Source organism: Struthio camelus, chromosome 1 (assembly GCF_040807025.1).
Source record: "Struthio camelus isolate bStrCam1 chromosome 1, bStrCam1.hap1, whole genome shotgun sequence".
NCBI classification, from domain to species: domain Eukaryota; kingdom Metazoa; phylum Chordata; class Aves; order Struthioniformes; family Struthionidae; genus Struthio; species Struthio camelus.
In genome coordinates, this window is record NC_090942.1 from 57,313,374 (window position 1) to 57,327,458 (window position 14,085).

The 14,085-nt window shown below is 46.0% G+C and overlaps 1 protein-coding gene across 6 annotated transcripts in view; it reads right to left on the reverse strand.

Moving 5' to 3' along the window:
• SGSM3 (small G protein signaling modulator 3) overlaps positions 1-11,477 on the reverse strand; it is a 30,638-nt gene extending 19,161 nt beyond the window's left edge. For 3 of the 6 annotated variants that reach the window (XM_068941349.1, XM_068941334.1, XM_068941370.1), the window contains exons 1-3: positions 11,356-11,477; positions 1,618-1,703; positions 218-303 (exon numbers count right to left, since the gene is read on the reverse strand). In XM_068941349.1, coding sequence (XP_068797450.1) covers positions 218-303; positions 1,618-1,624 — 93 coding nt within the window. In that variant the 5' untranslated portion in view covers positions 1,625-1,703; positions 11,356-11,477. Of the gene's footprint in view, positions 1-217; positions 304-1,617; positions 1,704-4,028; positions 4,311-10,428; positions 10,721-11,355 lie in introns of those variants that run through there. The other 3 variants (XM_068941345.1, XM_068941358.1, XM_009665252.2) reach the window with 3 other exon arrangements.
• Positions 11,478-14,085: the final 2,608 nt, after the last annotated feature.

Sequence of the window (14,085 nt, forward strand, 5' to 3'; positions counted from 1 at the left end):
TCTCTGCGCTCTGCAAGATCCTCTTGCAAGACCCAGGACACAGCCACAAAATACATGAAGTTTAAGTAGCAAACAAGCATCCATAATCCAACCACAGGGAGAAGAGGAGTTCATATCCTCCTCTTTTCCCTGGAGCTTTCAGAGGTCAACAAATCACCAGTACCTCTTTATTTATGTGCAGAGCCAGAGAACGCACCCTCCCTGCCCCGCACTGTACCTGTGTATACTTTGCCAGGATCTCCTGCGGCCAAATGCTGGGGGTGAGTGCTGAGAAGGGACCCCCAGCAGAGGGAGTGTGGTGCCCTAAACAAAAGATAGACATATAACAATGAAAAGCCATGAGGACTCCCTTGGCACAGGCACGCTCAGTGTAGACAATTTCAACAAAAAAAGGACTCGCTGAGCAGTTTGTCATTACTGACACTCTAGACACTTAGACAGCTCCCAATGCATGAAGGAAGCAAATGCCTTCAGAAGGTTTCGTCCCTAATTACTGAGCAAAGGCGCAGAAAGGCCAAGCTGAGTACCCTAGAAAAAGGGGACTTTCAGGGAAATAAAATAATTCCATAGTATGACGTGATCTTTCTTGGAAAAGCTGTGTTCTAATGTGCCAAGCCAGGGGAACCGTTATGGAAAATTTATTATGGAGGAGCATATGCCTCCTACAGGGTCACTGACCCCAACATGGGCAGTATTCCACAGTTCCCTGGAACTTTGTCACCCAGACACCAAACAGAGATCAGAGCCCTCAGTAAGGGGCTTGTCTGCTCCCTTTGCTGCAGCGGATGCCAGCTCCAGGAGAACGGAGGGGCTGGGACACTGCTACCATCACTGCAGGGTTGCCAGACCACTTGCAGAGCTGCAGCAGGGAAAGCATTCCTATCATCTCGTCTTGTGCGTCCAGGGTAAGCACCCTTCAAGTCTCAGGTAGTGCCCACTGAACAGCTTCCCTTGGAATAAAAGCAGAAACTTTTGGAAAAAAGATAAGCATGCCCCAGACCTCTTGCTGCGTGCATCACCAGCAAAAGATTTCCTTGGCTCTGAGGTCTCCCTTGCTGCTGTATTCCCTGGAGTAACCAGCTTAATCAGGAAGGAATGTCTCGACAAAGACATGGGGTGGGAGAGCTGGCCACAGCATGAGGGATATCTTGGAGGAGAGTCAGTATCAGAAAAGCCTATGTCCCTGTTGTTCACTTTTGCACTCCTGTTATTCTTCAGCCTTCTCCCTACCCTAAAGCTACCAGTTTATAGCAAGAAGCCTTCTCTCAGATTGTAACAAAGTGACCTACTTTGAGATCGATCTTGGGAGGCAAACAGAACCAAGCTAATCTTATGGAAAATGTGGGAGGCAGACTAAATTTCAGCGTCTTTCTGTGCTAAATGGGTGAAGCAGGCTTTCGCAGGCTTCAGGGCAGGGTAAAAGAAAGAGGAATTCACCCCGAGTGCAAAGAGGGCTGGATCACAAAGAACAGGGCAGTCTCCTCTCCTTGCATTTGACCAGAACAGTACATTAATGTAAAGAACAGGTCTTTGAAACAGTAACTTTCTTTTAATAAGCTGCAGCTGAAGAAAGAGCATGCAACTAAGAAGATACTGTGTCCATTTTTGTCTGCTTACCTGACATTGCACTCCTGAAGGCCGGAGGGTAGAAGCTGTCAGCAGGTATCCAGGTATGCTGTTCTCAGAGGTGAGGAGTCACTACCCTGTTGTGAAAGGAAAAAATAAGAACAGATGATGAGAGAATTAATCTTGAGAATACAGTGGGAGATAAACCCCTCGCACACAAGTTCCCCACAGAAAAATTACATCCTTAGAACTGAAGCTCCCCATGGGAAAATTAAATTCCAGAGACTGGAATTCCCTCTAGGTTTCACATCTACCCATCAGCAAGAAAGACCACAATGATATTTACCAAATTCCTTGCAACAGTAACAGAATCCGATTGAAAGAATGCTTAAAAAGTCAACATTCATCACCTTTTCTATCACATATTGAGAGTCCCGCATTTAATGATGAACACTAAAAAATAACCATATATCATCATTCTCTGAATTTGCTGCCCACGGACACGGGACTGGAACAGTGAAAAGGGTTTAAGGGGAAGTCATTAGATGCAATAGCCTAAAACGCACTTCAGGAGTAGCGTCACAAAGCGCAGAAGCAAGGTGTGGAATATGCTCCCGAAGGGAACTGGGGAAGCTTCTGACAAGGATTTCATGCGATGAACTGGACCAGACTGCGGAGAATATATTGCAAAGTACCTCTGCAACAGGCTAGGAGCCAAGCTCCTCTGAACTACACTGAATGATTGAGCTCAGATGATGAAACAGGCCACACAGTTCCCTTCCTTACCTTCTTACTATCTATTCGAGGTAGATTTTCATAGGGAGTTTCCAGGGCAGCAATGGAACAGTTCAATAAAGGTTTTGTATCAAATAAAGAGTCATAACAGCTTCCTTGTTTTACAGGCTTTAATAAATGTAAAGATATCTTCCCCTTCCCTCATCAGAGGGGTATATTTTGGACTCCAAGAGCAACCTATAATTCTGTGTCTGTGAGACAGCAAAAGCCACCTCCACCAAGTAGATACTCATACCTGCTTGGGAAAAAAACTGAGAGAAACTAACACTTGCATGCCTTGGATTGATTTTCCAGCTTTCCGTTTTCAGTAAAGCTACTTATGACTGCAAAGCACTGAGAGCAGGAACCTAAGCGATTCATCCAGCAGGCCTTTTCTGAGCTGTTTCCAGTGTTCAGTAGTACAAGGTTACATTACCACTCCTGCCTTCACACCTCGGTGAACTTTCGAGCAAGCACTAGCATCCTAGGAGCGGCATGCTACAGCACTCCAAGCTAAATAGCTATGAAACACTCCAAAAGCATAAAAAGCATCTGTGTCTGAGAACACAAATAACAAGACTTCTTCCTCCTAAATCTAAGTAGCAGTCTAAATGAGAAAGGCTGTCATGGACCAGCAGGCACTTCAATCTTCAGACACCCCTGAAGTATCTTAGAGCAACCCTCCCCGCACAACCAGCTTTTGTTTCTGATGAGAAGTTTTCTTGTCCATACAACAGCCAGTTGCTGCCCACAAGTTCTGCAAACGCCCTTCTATCCTGCCCTGAATTCTGGCCTACTGCTCTAGCCCCACTTGCTCGCTCAGTACCAACGTCTTCCCCCAATAGCTAAAGACATCAATAAGAACTATGAAATGAGCACCGGCACGCTCACTTCACACGCAAATGCACAGAGCATGCACATCAAGCAGGTAAACCTGCTGACAATGCTTATTCCCCTTTCAAAATAATTCTGAATGTATTCTGACAGCTCTGAAGACAAGTGTCTGTCCTGCTACCACAGCTGCTCTATTCTTGGGCCTGGAAAAAGTCCTTCTCCCCTTACTTCTCTCAGCCCAGTTCTCCCAGTTTCTAGTGACATTTATGAGGAACATAGTTGTTATTTGGTGCAGTTTGTAGGCCAGGGGTCAGAACATAGCCCACGGTTAGAAAGGCAAGGCAGAATGTGCTTCCACCTGTTTTTTCTTCTTATAGTGTCTTCCTTTAGGAAGGCATTTTAAATACACAGTACTTGCTATGCTTCATATTATTTGCGCTCTGAATTTGTTCTTAGTGCCTTGAGCGTGTGAGTAGGAATCCCTCTACATCATTATTAACCTCCATTTTATGTACAATCACAGCTGAACCAACCTGTTATGGAGGAGCTGGGCCAGCGTGCTGGGCATAGCTGTAGAAGAGAAAACAGCCCATAACAAGTGCGCTAACCTAGGCGCTCAGGAGGGAGAGGAGGAGAGAACTGAGGTCGAGAGTCCCGCCTCATCCCAGCACAGGTGCAGCAGAGGGGAGCACCTTCCCTTGTCCACGTCATCATATGCTGGCCTCTGTCTTGCCAGAGATCACTCCCCTGCCTGCGCTCCCTTCCCTGACCAGGACCGGATATCAGAGGCTGAACTTGGCCGGCAGGTTTTTCCTGTCACTGGTTTCTATGGAAATCTTCCTGAAAGCACCCACCTGGGACGCGGCCAGAGAGACTGACAGAGAGGCTCAGCTGCTGGCACCAGGGGTGTGCAGAAGGGCAGGGTGAATCACTCCAGGAAAGCTAGCAGAGCAGCCTCCTGCTGCAGCACAAAGAGGCAGCATACTGGAAACTGTGTCTCGAAGAGAAGGTGCTGAGGCCACTGTGGCAGCCCTGTAACTCTTCATCACCCTGCTTTGCCCCCCTCTCCTGCTTTGCCTCCAGGAAAGCATCACAGGAGCTGGGATGAGGGTTTCCTAACACAACCACCACCCTAAAAAAAAAAAAAAAAAAAAACAAAAACCAAAAAAGCAGCATACCTGTAGCGGACAGACTGTACAGAAGATGAACATTTTACAAAGTTATGTTTTCGCATGCTGAAAACATTACAACTAGTAACTATGCAGGGAGCAATCAGTGGAAATCATCAGAAGGACCAGAACAAACACAACAATTCTTTCTAGAATTATGTTAATCCTCTGTCATAGAAACAGCGTATACAATCACTTCTTCGGACAGTTAAGTTAGCACAGGGAAAAACAGTACTTTCTATTAGGTTTAATTCGAACGCGAAGTAGCACTCGGCATGCAGGAAATCCCACCGTCTCCTCAGGACTGTCAGTTGGCTTCCACTTCTCTCTGTGCTCTCGCTTTATAAAGCGATAGGACAAGAGAAAAATGTTTTAGAAGAGAGGAAAGTGTGAATGCAAAGCTGCAATACTCATCAGGAAGCCACACGCTTAGGTGTCATTCTAGAAACCTCTTCCAGTCCAGCTTCTAAACTCACAGGTCAACTGCATTCCATTTAACATCTAGACCGACTCTCCTTCTTTCAGAAATCAGATTTAAAAAAAAAAAAGCAGTATTTATGCGGTAGCTCATTTCTGTCCTCTCACATTTGGAAAGCCTTGCTTCCGCGTTAAAATCCTGACTTGCTCTTTGAAATGCACAAGGAAATCTCTCAGCAGGAATCCAGTAATCCCCCTTTGCCTTCCCTTCCCCCATCGTTTTCTCCTTCAGGGCAGGTAAAGGCATATCCTGGAGCTGCAAATGCCATTAGTTCCACAAGTCAATATTTGCTTTGCATGTATACAGTCAGAAGAAAACTCTGGTTTCACAAATAAGTATGCAGCTGAACAAAGCACAGCCACACATGTGACCAAGGAGTAGACAAGATACAGATAATTTCTGTCTCTCGCAACCTGGCATCCTGGGCTTTTTAATAACTGATGGAGAATCCCATACAGACACCGACTCATACCAACCCCAGGTTAAACAGTCAACATGATATTAGTAAACTGAAATCATTCCAGGAATGAATCTGCTTAAGGTTTACAAAGTACCAGCCTCACACTGCTCTGGCTGTTGCTTGATATATTACAAAGGGAGGATGAAGGTGCTGAGGTAGCACTAATGCCTGCTTTCTGTCAGGCATGTGGCTACATGACTTGGGACAAAAAGTTGAGAGTTTTTAAATGTCCTCAGCCCAATTTCTCAAATGAATTGGATCAGACATCAGAAAGAATAAAAGTTTATGGTAGGCCTAGAAAAGGGGAATATAAGACCTGGAAAGCAGCAAAGGTTACAGCTGTGACACCCTTGCAGAGCCAGGTGGGCATGCAAGCTCAGGACAGCAAGCTGCTGACAGCGTTACTGACTGTACTGTAATGTTACTGACTGTAGAGAAAGTCGCTCAGGACTCCAGTGCTGCCCAGCCGCCAGCTGTGATGACATATTGACTGCGGGAAGGAAGGAGTGTGACCGGGCAGACATGCCTCCTCCCACCTGCACCAGGGCTGTATTGCTAGCAGAGTGATGTGAAACAGACAACAAAAAGTAAACTGGAACTCCACGTGTCCTATCATAACACATCTTGTGGACTCCTGGCCACACTGGAAATGTAATTATGGGCAGAAATGTAACTAAAAGGTATTTCCATGCAACAGATCTGCTCCCCGTACTGATCACTATCCAGCAATAATGCTGGATCGCTATCCAGCTGTAATGAGAGGGAGAGCCGACAGGAACAGAAAGCGCTGAACTCATTTCCAGCTTACGGAAAAGGGATAGAACAAGTAATTTCCAATGGCAAAGTGACATTTGCCTTTCGCTTCGTTTTAAAAATAAGGACTTGAAAAAGCAGTACCCCACTTCTTAGTGCTTATGTATTAGGCAGAGAGAACCCAGCTTGACTTCCCGATCATGGTTCAACATGTCACACTCGGCTCTAAAAAACCCCTCTGCAACACCTACTTATGCAGAATACAGACTTCCTACAGAATCATAAATTCAGAAACCCACAATACCAAGACATTTTTTTCCTCAGAAGAGAACTGCCTTTTACTCCTGCATTTGGCTCCAAAGCAGATAGCTGACCCTTTATGCAGGACAAAGTTTGAAAAGACTTTAGGGTCTGCCTGAAGAACTTAGTTCTAAATCTGGAGATAGCAGAGGCTTCCCCCACGTGTTTCAGAAAAGTAAAACTTCTTAGTTAGGGTTCTGCTGATTCTCTGAGATGCTAATGCAAGCTGCCATACTTTTGACTCTGGAAAGCAGATGGTGTCTATCCCCACACAACACACAACTAGTTCCTGCTAAGCTGAACTGCACTGCTGTGGAGAAGAACCTCTTGCCTGCCAAGACTCGTGCGATCAGAGGAGGAGATGCTTCCCCTTTCCTGGTGTTTCCATTATTTTGGTAGTGAGAGGACCTGTGATAGGAATAGTGAGTTCTTCCCCCCATCTCACACAGGAGGGTTAAAATAGACCAAGCACAGAAACAATAGTTAAAAAAAAAAAAAAAAAAAATCAACTCTGCATTGGGTGGGGATGGAAAAAAGGCCAGGATACAAACTAGCAAGGTATCTGCTCTCCTCTCCCTCACAGCACAGCAAAATTCCCCTCACTTGAAATACAGAGAGGAAAACCCAGGTGTGTTCCTAAATGCAGGTCTACAATTGCCCATGTCTTCAAGGTCTAGAGTAAAGGCTGTAAAGGTGATCTCGCATTAAACACACCTACACAAATATAATCCAAAGGCGCCTGATTAGCATCTAAAGGGTCCCCAAACATCTCTTCTGTTAGATCCAATTTCTATGTCATAAAAGGACACTTTCAGCCAATAAAATCATAGATATAGGACCTAAACACTTATGCAGAACTCTATAGAAACTCATTTTCCCAAAAAACTTCCTAGAAGTGGTTTTCACTGTCTGGTCCGTGAACACCTGTGAGTCTGCAAACTACTTCTAAGATGTCTGTGGAAGGTAGTGGGCTTTTAGCAGCTGTCAGTTACATTTGCTATACAGAAGCCTGCATCTCTAACAGGAATATCTTCTTTCAGGGTTCCACAAATCAAAGGAGGATTGAAAACTATTACTGACAGTTAGAGAGAGGTATTATTACATATTTCATAATAATACACTTGTATTCTAAGAAGCGGCAAGTGGTGTCACCAGAGAATCTTTTCATCACATCCAGAGCGAACTCTCCAAGTAGCCCCAAGGAAAAGTGTGAATCTCAAGCTGGTCTCATCCTACTGTTACCAGTGATAAAAGATCAACAGCCTGAGGAGTGCCTCTTCCTTAATATGGCCTCTGGTGGGTTAGCAGAGCTTTAGCTGATGGGGTTTGTCATTCCCTTGGTGATGCACAAAACAGGCTAGATTCAGGTCACTCTCCCGTAGCTCTGTTATTCATGCATGACTAATACGAATAAACGACAATGCCAGATTCACCTAGCAGGACTCTTAAGTATATCTCGCTTCATTTGGCTCAAGAAAATGGCTTTTTAAGGGAGGTATATCCCATGGCACTCGAGATCTGTCTCCTTCAGGGCTCTGCCTTTCCAGAACTCAACTTTCTGAAGAGGCTAACCACACCCAAAGCATCCTTTCAAGACTGTTTGCAAAGCTCCTTTCTAACACATGTCACGTTAGACTACTCAGATCTAGTTCCTGCAGAAACTTATATGCACAGGTAACTCTGAGATCATGCTTGAGAGAAAAGCAAAATATATAACGACCACTAACGTTTGTAACAAAACAAAATTAAAAAAACCCAAAACAACAACAAAAAAGCACTTTTCTGCAGATCAGAAGAATTCCTCTTCCCCACAACAACAAGGCTGGTTAGTTATGGTCGTTTTCTCTCATCTCTGAATCATCAGATACTACCCAGCCAAGAAATACTGCACTGACTGGTCAGTGACAACACTTCTCGGGGTCACTGCTCACAGTGCCAATACCATATCTTCTGTTCTTCTATCTCATAGAAGAAGCGTATTTTCACTTCCCTTAAGTTTTTTTTTTTTTTAAAGCTAGAAACAGCCTGATTGCTCTGTTTCCAACATCACTTGTTGCACTTGTGTTTAGAAAAAGCTAAAACTTTCTCAAAGACAAAACAACTGTGGCAGGACAAAACCATCCTCCTCCCTATTTGGGGTCAACAGTAGTACAGCTGACAAGTGAGACAAAGAACTAATATTTTTCCCCAATGTTCCAGATACCTACTCCCTATAAGCTACGTGGGTCTAAAGTTCTGGCTGCTCTAACGAAAGGTGGCACAGAAAGGAGTTCAAACAACAACAAATCCTCGAAAAGCGAGAAACAAATCTGAAATGCCAACACCTCTCCATCTCTCGGGAGACATTTGGGACAAAGAACTCGCTACACGCAATGAAACTATTTGTTTTCCTTCCCTTATTTGACAGTTGCCAGTTCTACTTGCTTCCAGGCAGGGTACAAAACCTCTACACCCTAGCAAGTTGAGCAGGATTAGGATCACCAGTGATGTAGCTAGAAGAGCTGTAGGACCACACGCATCAAAATATTTGGTGCCATACCTTTGCCGCTGAAGAGAAGGCTGCAATGCTCTTTAGGATTTTAAGTTTTCTTTTCTTCCCATGTTTTAGTGAGAAGTCTCAGACTAGCAGCCAGGAGGACAAACACTGTCCCAGTCACTTCCAAAACAATTACAACCTCAACTGCAACATCACTTGAGGGCCAGACTCCCTGATTTCTTTTTTTACAACAGCCCAAAAAATACCGAACGTGGGAAGCAGTTTTGCAATACACAAACCATTTCACTAAGAACTTGACCAATACTAGCAGCTCATTTCACATAGACCGCTTAGCTAACAGTGTCTGCTATTACCAAGCCACCTCAGATAAGAGGCACTGATTTAAAAAACTAAATATTTTGATTACTGTCTATCTTCAAGATCACACTGTCCTTTAGAACGCTGCTATTTGCAAAAGACACTATCTTGCAGCAAAGCAAGCAACAGGTGGAAAACACAGCAATGATGAAAAACCTAAATGACATTAGCAGAGACCTCAAAATGGGAGAGTCATTTTAGTGAGCGTGTGTGTATTATTTCCTCACCTCATTAGCCATTAACTCTACCACCCCCTTACCAGAGACAGCTTCCTCCAGAAACACGCTCTGCCCCTCACATGTTCCTTTTACTCTCCTTTGGTGGGAGGGTCGCTACGAATGACATCTCTCCGAGACTACCAGGACACATTCTCAAAACATTATCCTAAACAGGAGCAGAGAAAACTGGCACCTGACATTTTACTCTTTTAAATATAGAATTAATACAACTTCATATTAACGAGACAACTAGCCCCCACCCTGACCTCTTTCGTTATGCATCACGCCTCTTCTCACACACATCCTTCCCTCCTTCCATTTCTACTTTGTGAACTCCCCAGCGTTGGGATCCAGCCTTCTTTTCGGCAAGGAAAAGCTGAACATACAGTGTACGCATCCAGAAAGAAATAACAAAATAAATCTTCCTTCCAGTGCCAGAAGCTTTCTTTCTGACGCGCCCCCCCCCCCACCCCAGACACTGTAGCAGCTGAAAAGCTACCCTAGAATTCTGATTATCCAGCAAGCAACTGTGTCTCAATCAACACCTCTGCAAAAACACAGCAGTGCCTCACTCCTTCTGCTAGGCTAGTGGTTCTTTCTTGACTGACTTTGAGATCCAATCTCTCTAATACTTTACACCTACCGTTCTTAAATCCAGTAAGACTTTGTTTCTCTCTCTATTAGCACGAAAGGATCCTCCATTTCCTCAGGGCACTTTTACTACTTTATTTCCACAACTTCCCCCCAAAACATCACAGTAAGCTGTGTCGAGTAAGACTACGACATCACGAAGTAGAAAGCTGTAACACCATATTAAAAAAAATAGGTATGGATGCTGAATTCTACCTGTTTAAAAGAAAAGTACCTGCTTAAATTCAAACGTGCCCCAAAATTAGGAAGGGAGGAACACAGATAAGAAGAAGAAATGTTTCCTCTCACAATCTTACCAGCTCTGTAAGTAGATACTAGCTGTCCTGGACCCCATAGACAGTCACCACCTTCAAAGAGATTGAAATCCTTACCATGGTGGTTCTTCAATCCCTTGAATTTACATCATCCAGGTATGAAGAATTACATTTGTCTCTTGACTTCCTTCTCACATTTGCTAGAGCTGAAAATCAGAGGGCCTGCAGTATATCTAGTTATGCCCAACGCCTAGAGAAGACTGCCATGTTTCCATCTCTGTTTCGTGACTGTTTCCTCCCCCCAGCCAGACAGGAGACAGATTGTCTCTCCTCTGGGGCACCTCCGAAAAGAGGCAGACATGGAGGATGAACAAGGCTGGCAGAGCCAGGCAGACAGAAGAGACCACCTGAGAGCCACAGCCACGCAAAGCGAAAAGGCAGGTTACAGCAGAGGTATACCCTGGGGGGGGGGGGGAAGAGGTGGACCAGAGACAGGGAGCAGAGGACGACCAAAGAGAGGAGCAGGGAGAGCACACCCACAGAAGGAATATGCCCCAACAAACCTAACGATGAAGCTGTGCGGAAAATGAGTCACTCGGCGGAGCCCAGACCCTGCGTCAGCGCAGCAGGTGAACTGGAGCCTGCCCAGGAGCTGGCGAGGGCCGGCAGATAGGGAGGGAACCCCCTGCCCCTCCCCGACAAGGGGACGGGGCAGCGGCAGCGCGGCCGTGCACCACCACCCCCTCCCCTCAGCCCCGGAGGCAGGAGCGCCCGGCGGCTAGAGCCCCCCACCCCGAGGGGCTCCGCAGGGGCCCCGGGGGAGGGGGGGTGGAGGGTGCCGCCGAGGAGCCCCCTCAGCGGGCCGATACACGACGACAGCGCCCGAGGGGAGAGACCGTTACGGGGCGGGGGGGAGGGAGATAGGACTGACAGCCGCGGGCAGTGAGGGGCGGCCCGCCTGAGCCCCTCCTGCCCGGCGACAGGACCTTGCCCCCGCCCCCCCCAATCCCCCCAGCGCTGCCCACCGTCCCCGCCGGCGCTCACCCGCTCCGGTCAGCAGCCGCCGCGCAACCGCCCTGCCGCCCGCCTCACACGGCGGCTTTCCCGACCCCGACCCGGCGGCCCCACACGCCGCTCCGGAGGCGTGGCGCGGGGGCGCATGCGCGGCATCCGGGCGGCGCCGCGGGGCCTGCTGGGGGTTGTAGGCAGCGGGTGGGGGGGAGGCGCGGAGCGTGCCCGGCCCCTGGCCCCCGCCGCCCTCCCACCAGCGCTTCCCCAGCGCGGCCCGGGCCGCGTCCTCACGGCCAGCCTCCTCCAAGCACACTTCAGAAAGTTCTGGGTACCCCGTGCGCTCAGATTGCTGTGAAAGGTGGGAGGAAAGAGAGGGCAGAGGGCACCATCTTCTCCTCCACCTCAAAATAAACAGCTTCTCTCCAAAGGATGACACCTGCACTTTGGGCGTTAGCTGGTGCTAGTGCTATAGCGAAGCAAGATAGGTGGGAAAATTGAGCTGGCACTTTAGGCTTATTCTACAAAGGGGAAAAACCCTTTCCACTCTAGCCTTGCTTCCTGCTCCCTGCCCAGCTCAGTCTGCATTGGAAAGAGGTGTTTTCGTAGTTTGGAATGGAGAGCTAGCAAGAACAAGGTGCATTCAGGGCTTTTATACCCCCTCCCCCCCCCCCGCCTTTATATATTTGCATGTATACGCATATTCACACACTTTCCATTGATATTTTTTTAGAACGCACAGACACTGAATAGAAGTTTCTCTCTCAGTGATGATGACAAACACTTGCCAATCTTAACAGATCCTCCAGCTCCTTTAACTGGATGAGATGGCATGAAGCTACGAGAATTAAAATTCAGGCCATCTGACCAAACACTCAGGAAGCTTGCTATTAGCCTGCGTAACAGCTTCAAAGGAGGCAGCGGAAGTTCACTGCGCAAGATGTAATTAAACTGGATAAGCCACCAGTTGCTGGAAAATGAATTTGCGCTTGTTAAGGCACTGAAGGAGCCACTTAGTACTTTTCCATCATTTGGCACTAGATTACTTTTGATTCCAAACAGAGAACAAACTGCTGCTTTATGTGTCACATCTATCAAGGATACGGGCTATAGGGATACGTACCAGAATAAATTGGAAGAATGATCTAGCCTTTCAAATTATTAAAAGTTCTGCTTATGAAGCACTTCATTTGGGCCAACTCCAATCCCCAAGGGAAGGAGGGAACTACGTCTCTGACAAACACCGTACAGGCATATGCCTCCTCCAACTGCACTGGAAAAAAGAAAGTGCGTTCTCAGATCAAGCTCTTCGTAAGAGGGGGGGGAACCTTGATGAGGCCTTGATGAGGATATGCATATCATGCCACAATTTCTGATGAGGGTGACATTTCCCATATGTCACCTTTTTTTTTTTAAAATGAATTTTCCACAAAAAACATATCCAATGCCTCATAGCTGGGAGCCTTTACCTAGCACAAAGCATTTTCAGATGATGATGAGAAAAATATGTTATCTGTTCCTTTTCTCTGCACAGGGCTTTTTCTCCCCTCCTCAGACAGAGGAAGGAAAGAGGACCAAACCAAAAAAAGAGGAGAACTTCTAAGTCTCTGTTTTCTCTCTTGGCTATCCATTTGAATAACAGTCTGAAAATTGCCAGTGTTCAGTTGGAGTTATCCTTTTCAAACAGATGGCTAATTAAATTTTAATAGGGTGAGCAGGCAAAGTATTTTAAACACCATCAAACTCACACATGTCTGAGACATTTTGAATGGCACAGGCTAGGGACAAGGTAAAGAGAATAGTCTATGTGAGGGACATTCATGGCCTGAAGCTTCCTACTTCTCTGAGTACTTAATATAGACTAGTCTCATTAAAACATTATTTTGTATTTTGAAATCATCTTTAAACAATGATGGCCTCAAGGAGATCAGGTAGTTTCTTTTAATTAGTTCTGCTTTTGTTAATTCTCTCCCAGCAATCACATATAACTCTCCTATCATGTCATCTCTGAGCGTCTGAACAAATAACAGAGGAAAGAGGGAGCTTTTTATTGCACTGAAGTAAAAAGAAATGGGCTGTACAATAACGACACTGGAAGAAGAGGTAGGGGAGTCTTTCTAGTTAAGTCAAAAGCAGAAGAGTTTGGTCCAGAACTGAATGTCCAGTAAAGCACAGACATAAACAGAAGAACATTCGGGGCCAGAAACAAGATCATCAAAGCTCCCGAATTTCTCTAGCGTCCAACAAATACCCCCATCTTTCATTTTCTTTCCTTATGAGACAGAACTTTCTTGCTTGTAGAGAATGATTTGCACATGCTGGAGTCCACCTGCTTCCTAACTTACATCTGTAAACATGATTGCCAAAAGCTACAGAGCCACAGGTACAGTATTAAAACAACTAAGGAGCATCACAAAGCCTTGAGGACCATCAGTTTGATGCAGCCAAAAGTCCCACGGCCTCTTTATTTCATTATTCCTAATTTTTTGGGACCTGTTTGCTCCCCAAATCACAGTACTCTGAAAACCAGGAGAGCCTTTTATCATCTTTTTGAGTCACACATGGAGAGAGTTTAAGAGCAGGTGAGTAAGATGGCAACGGGAATGGACTCAGTTCCCCTAGCCCCTGCTCTTCAACAAGTCATATATGAACGCCAGGCAGCACCTGGCATTGCTCTGTAAGGGGCCAATAAAAGGTACTGTGATAAAGGTATCTTGTCACAATCAAGTGTTTCTCAGGAACTCAGCACACAAAACATGGAGGCTC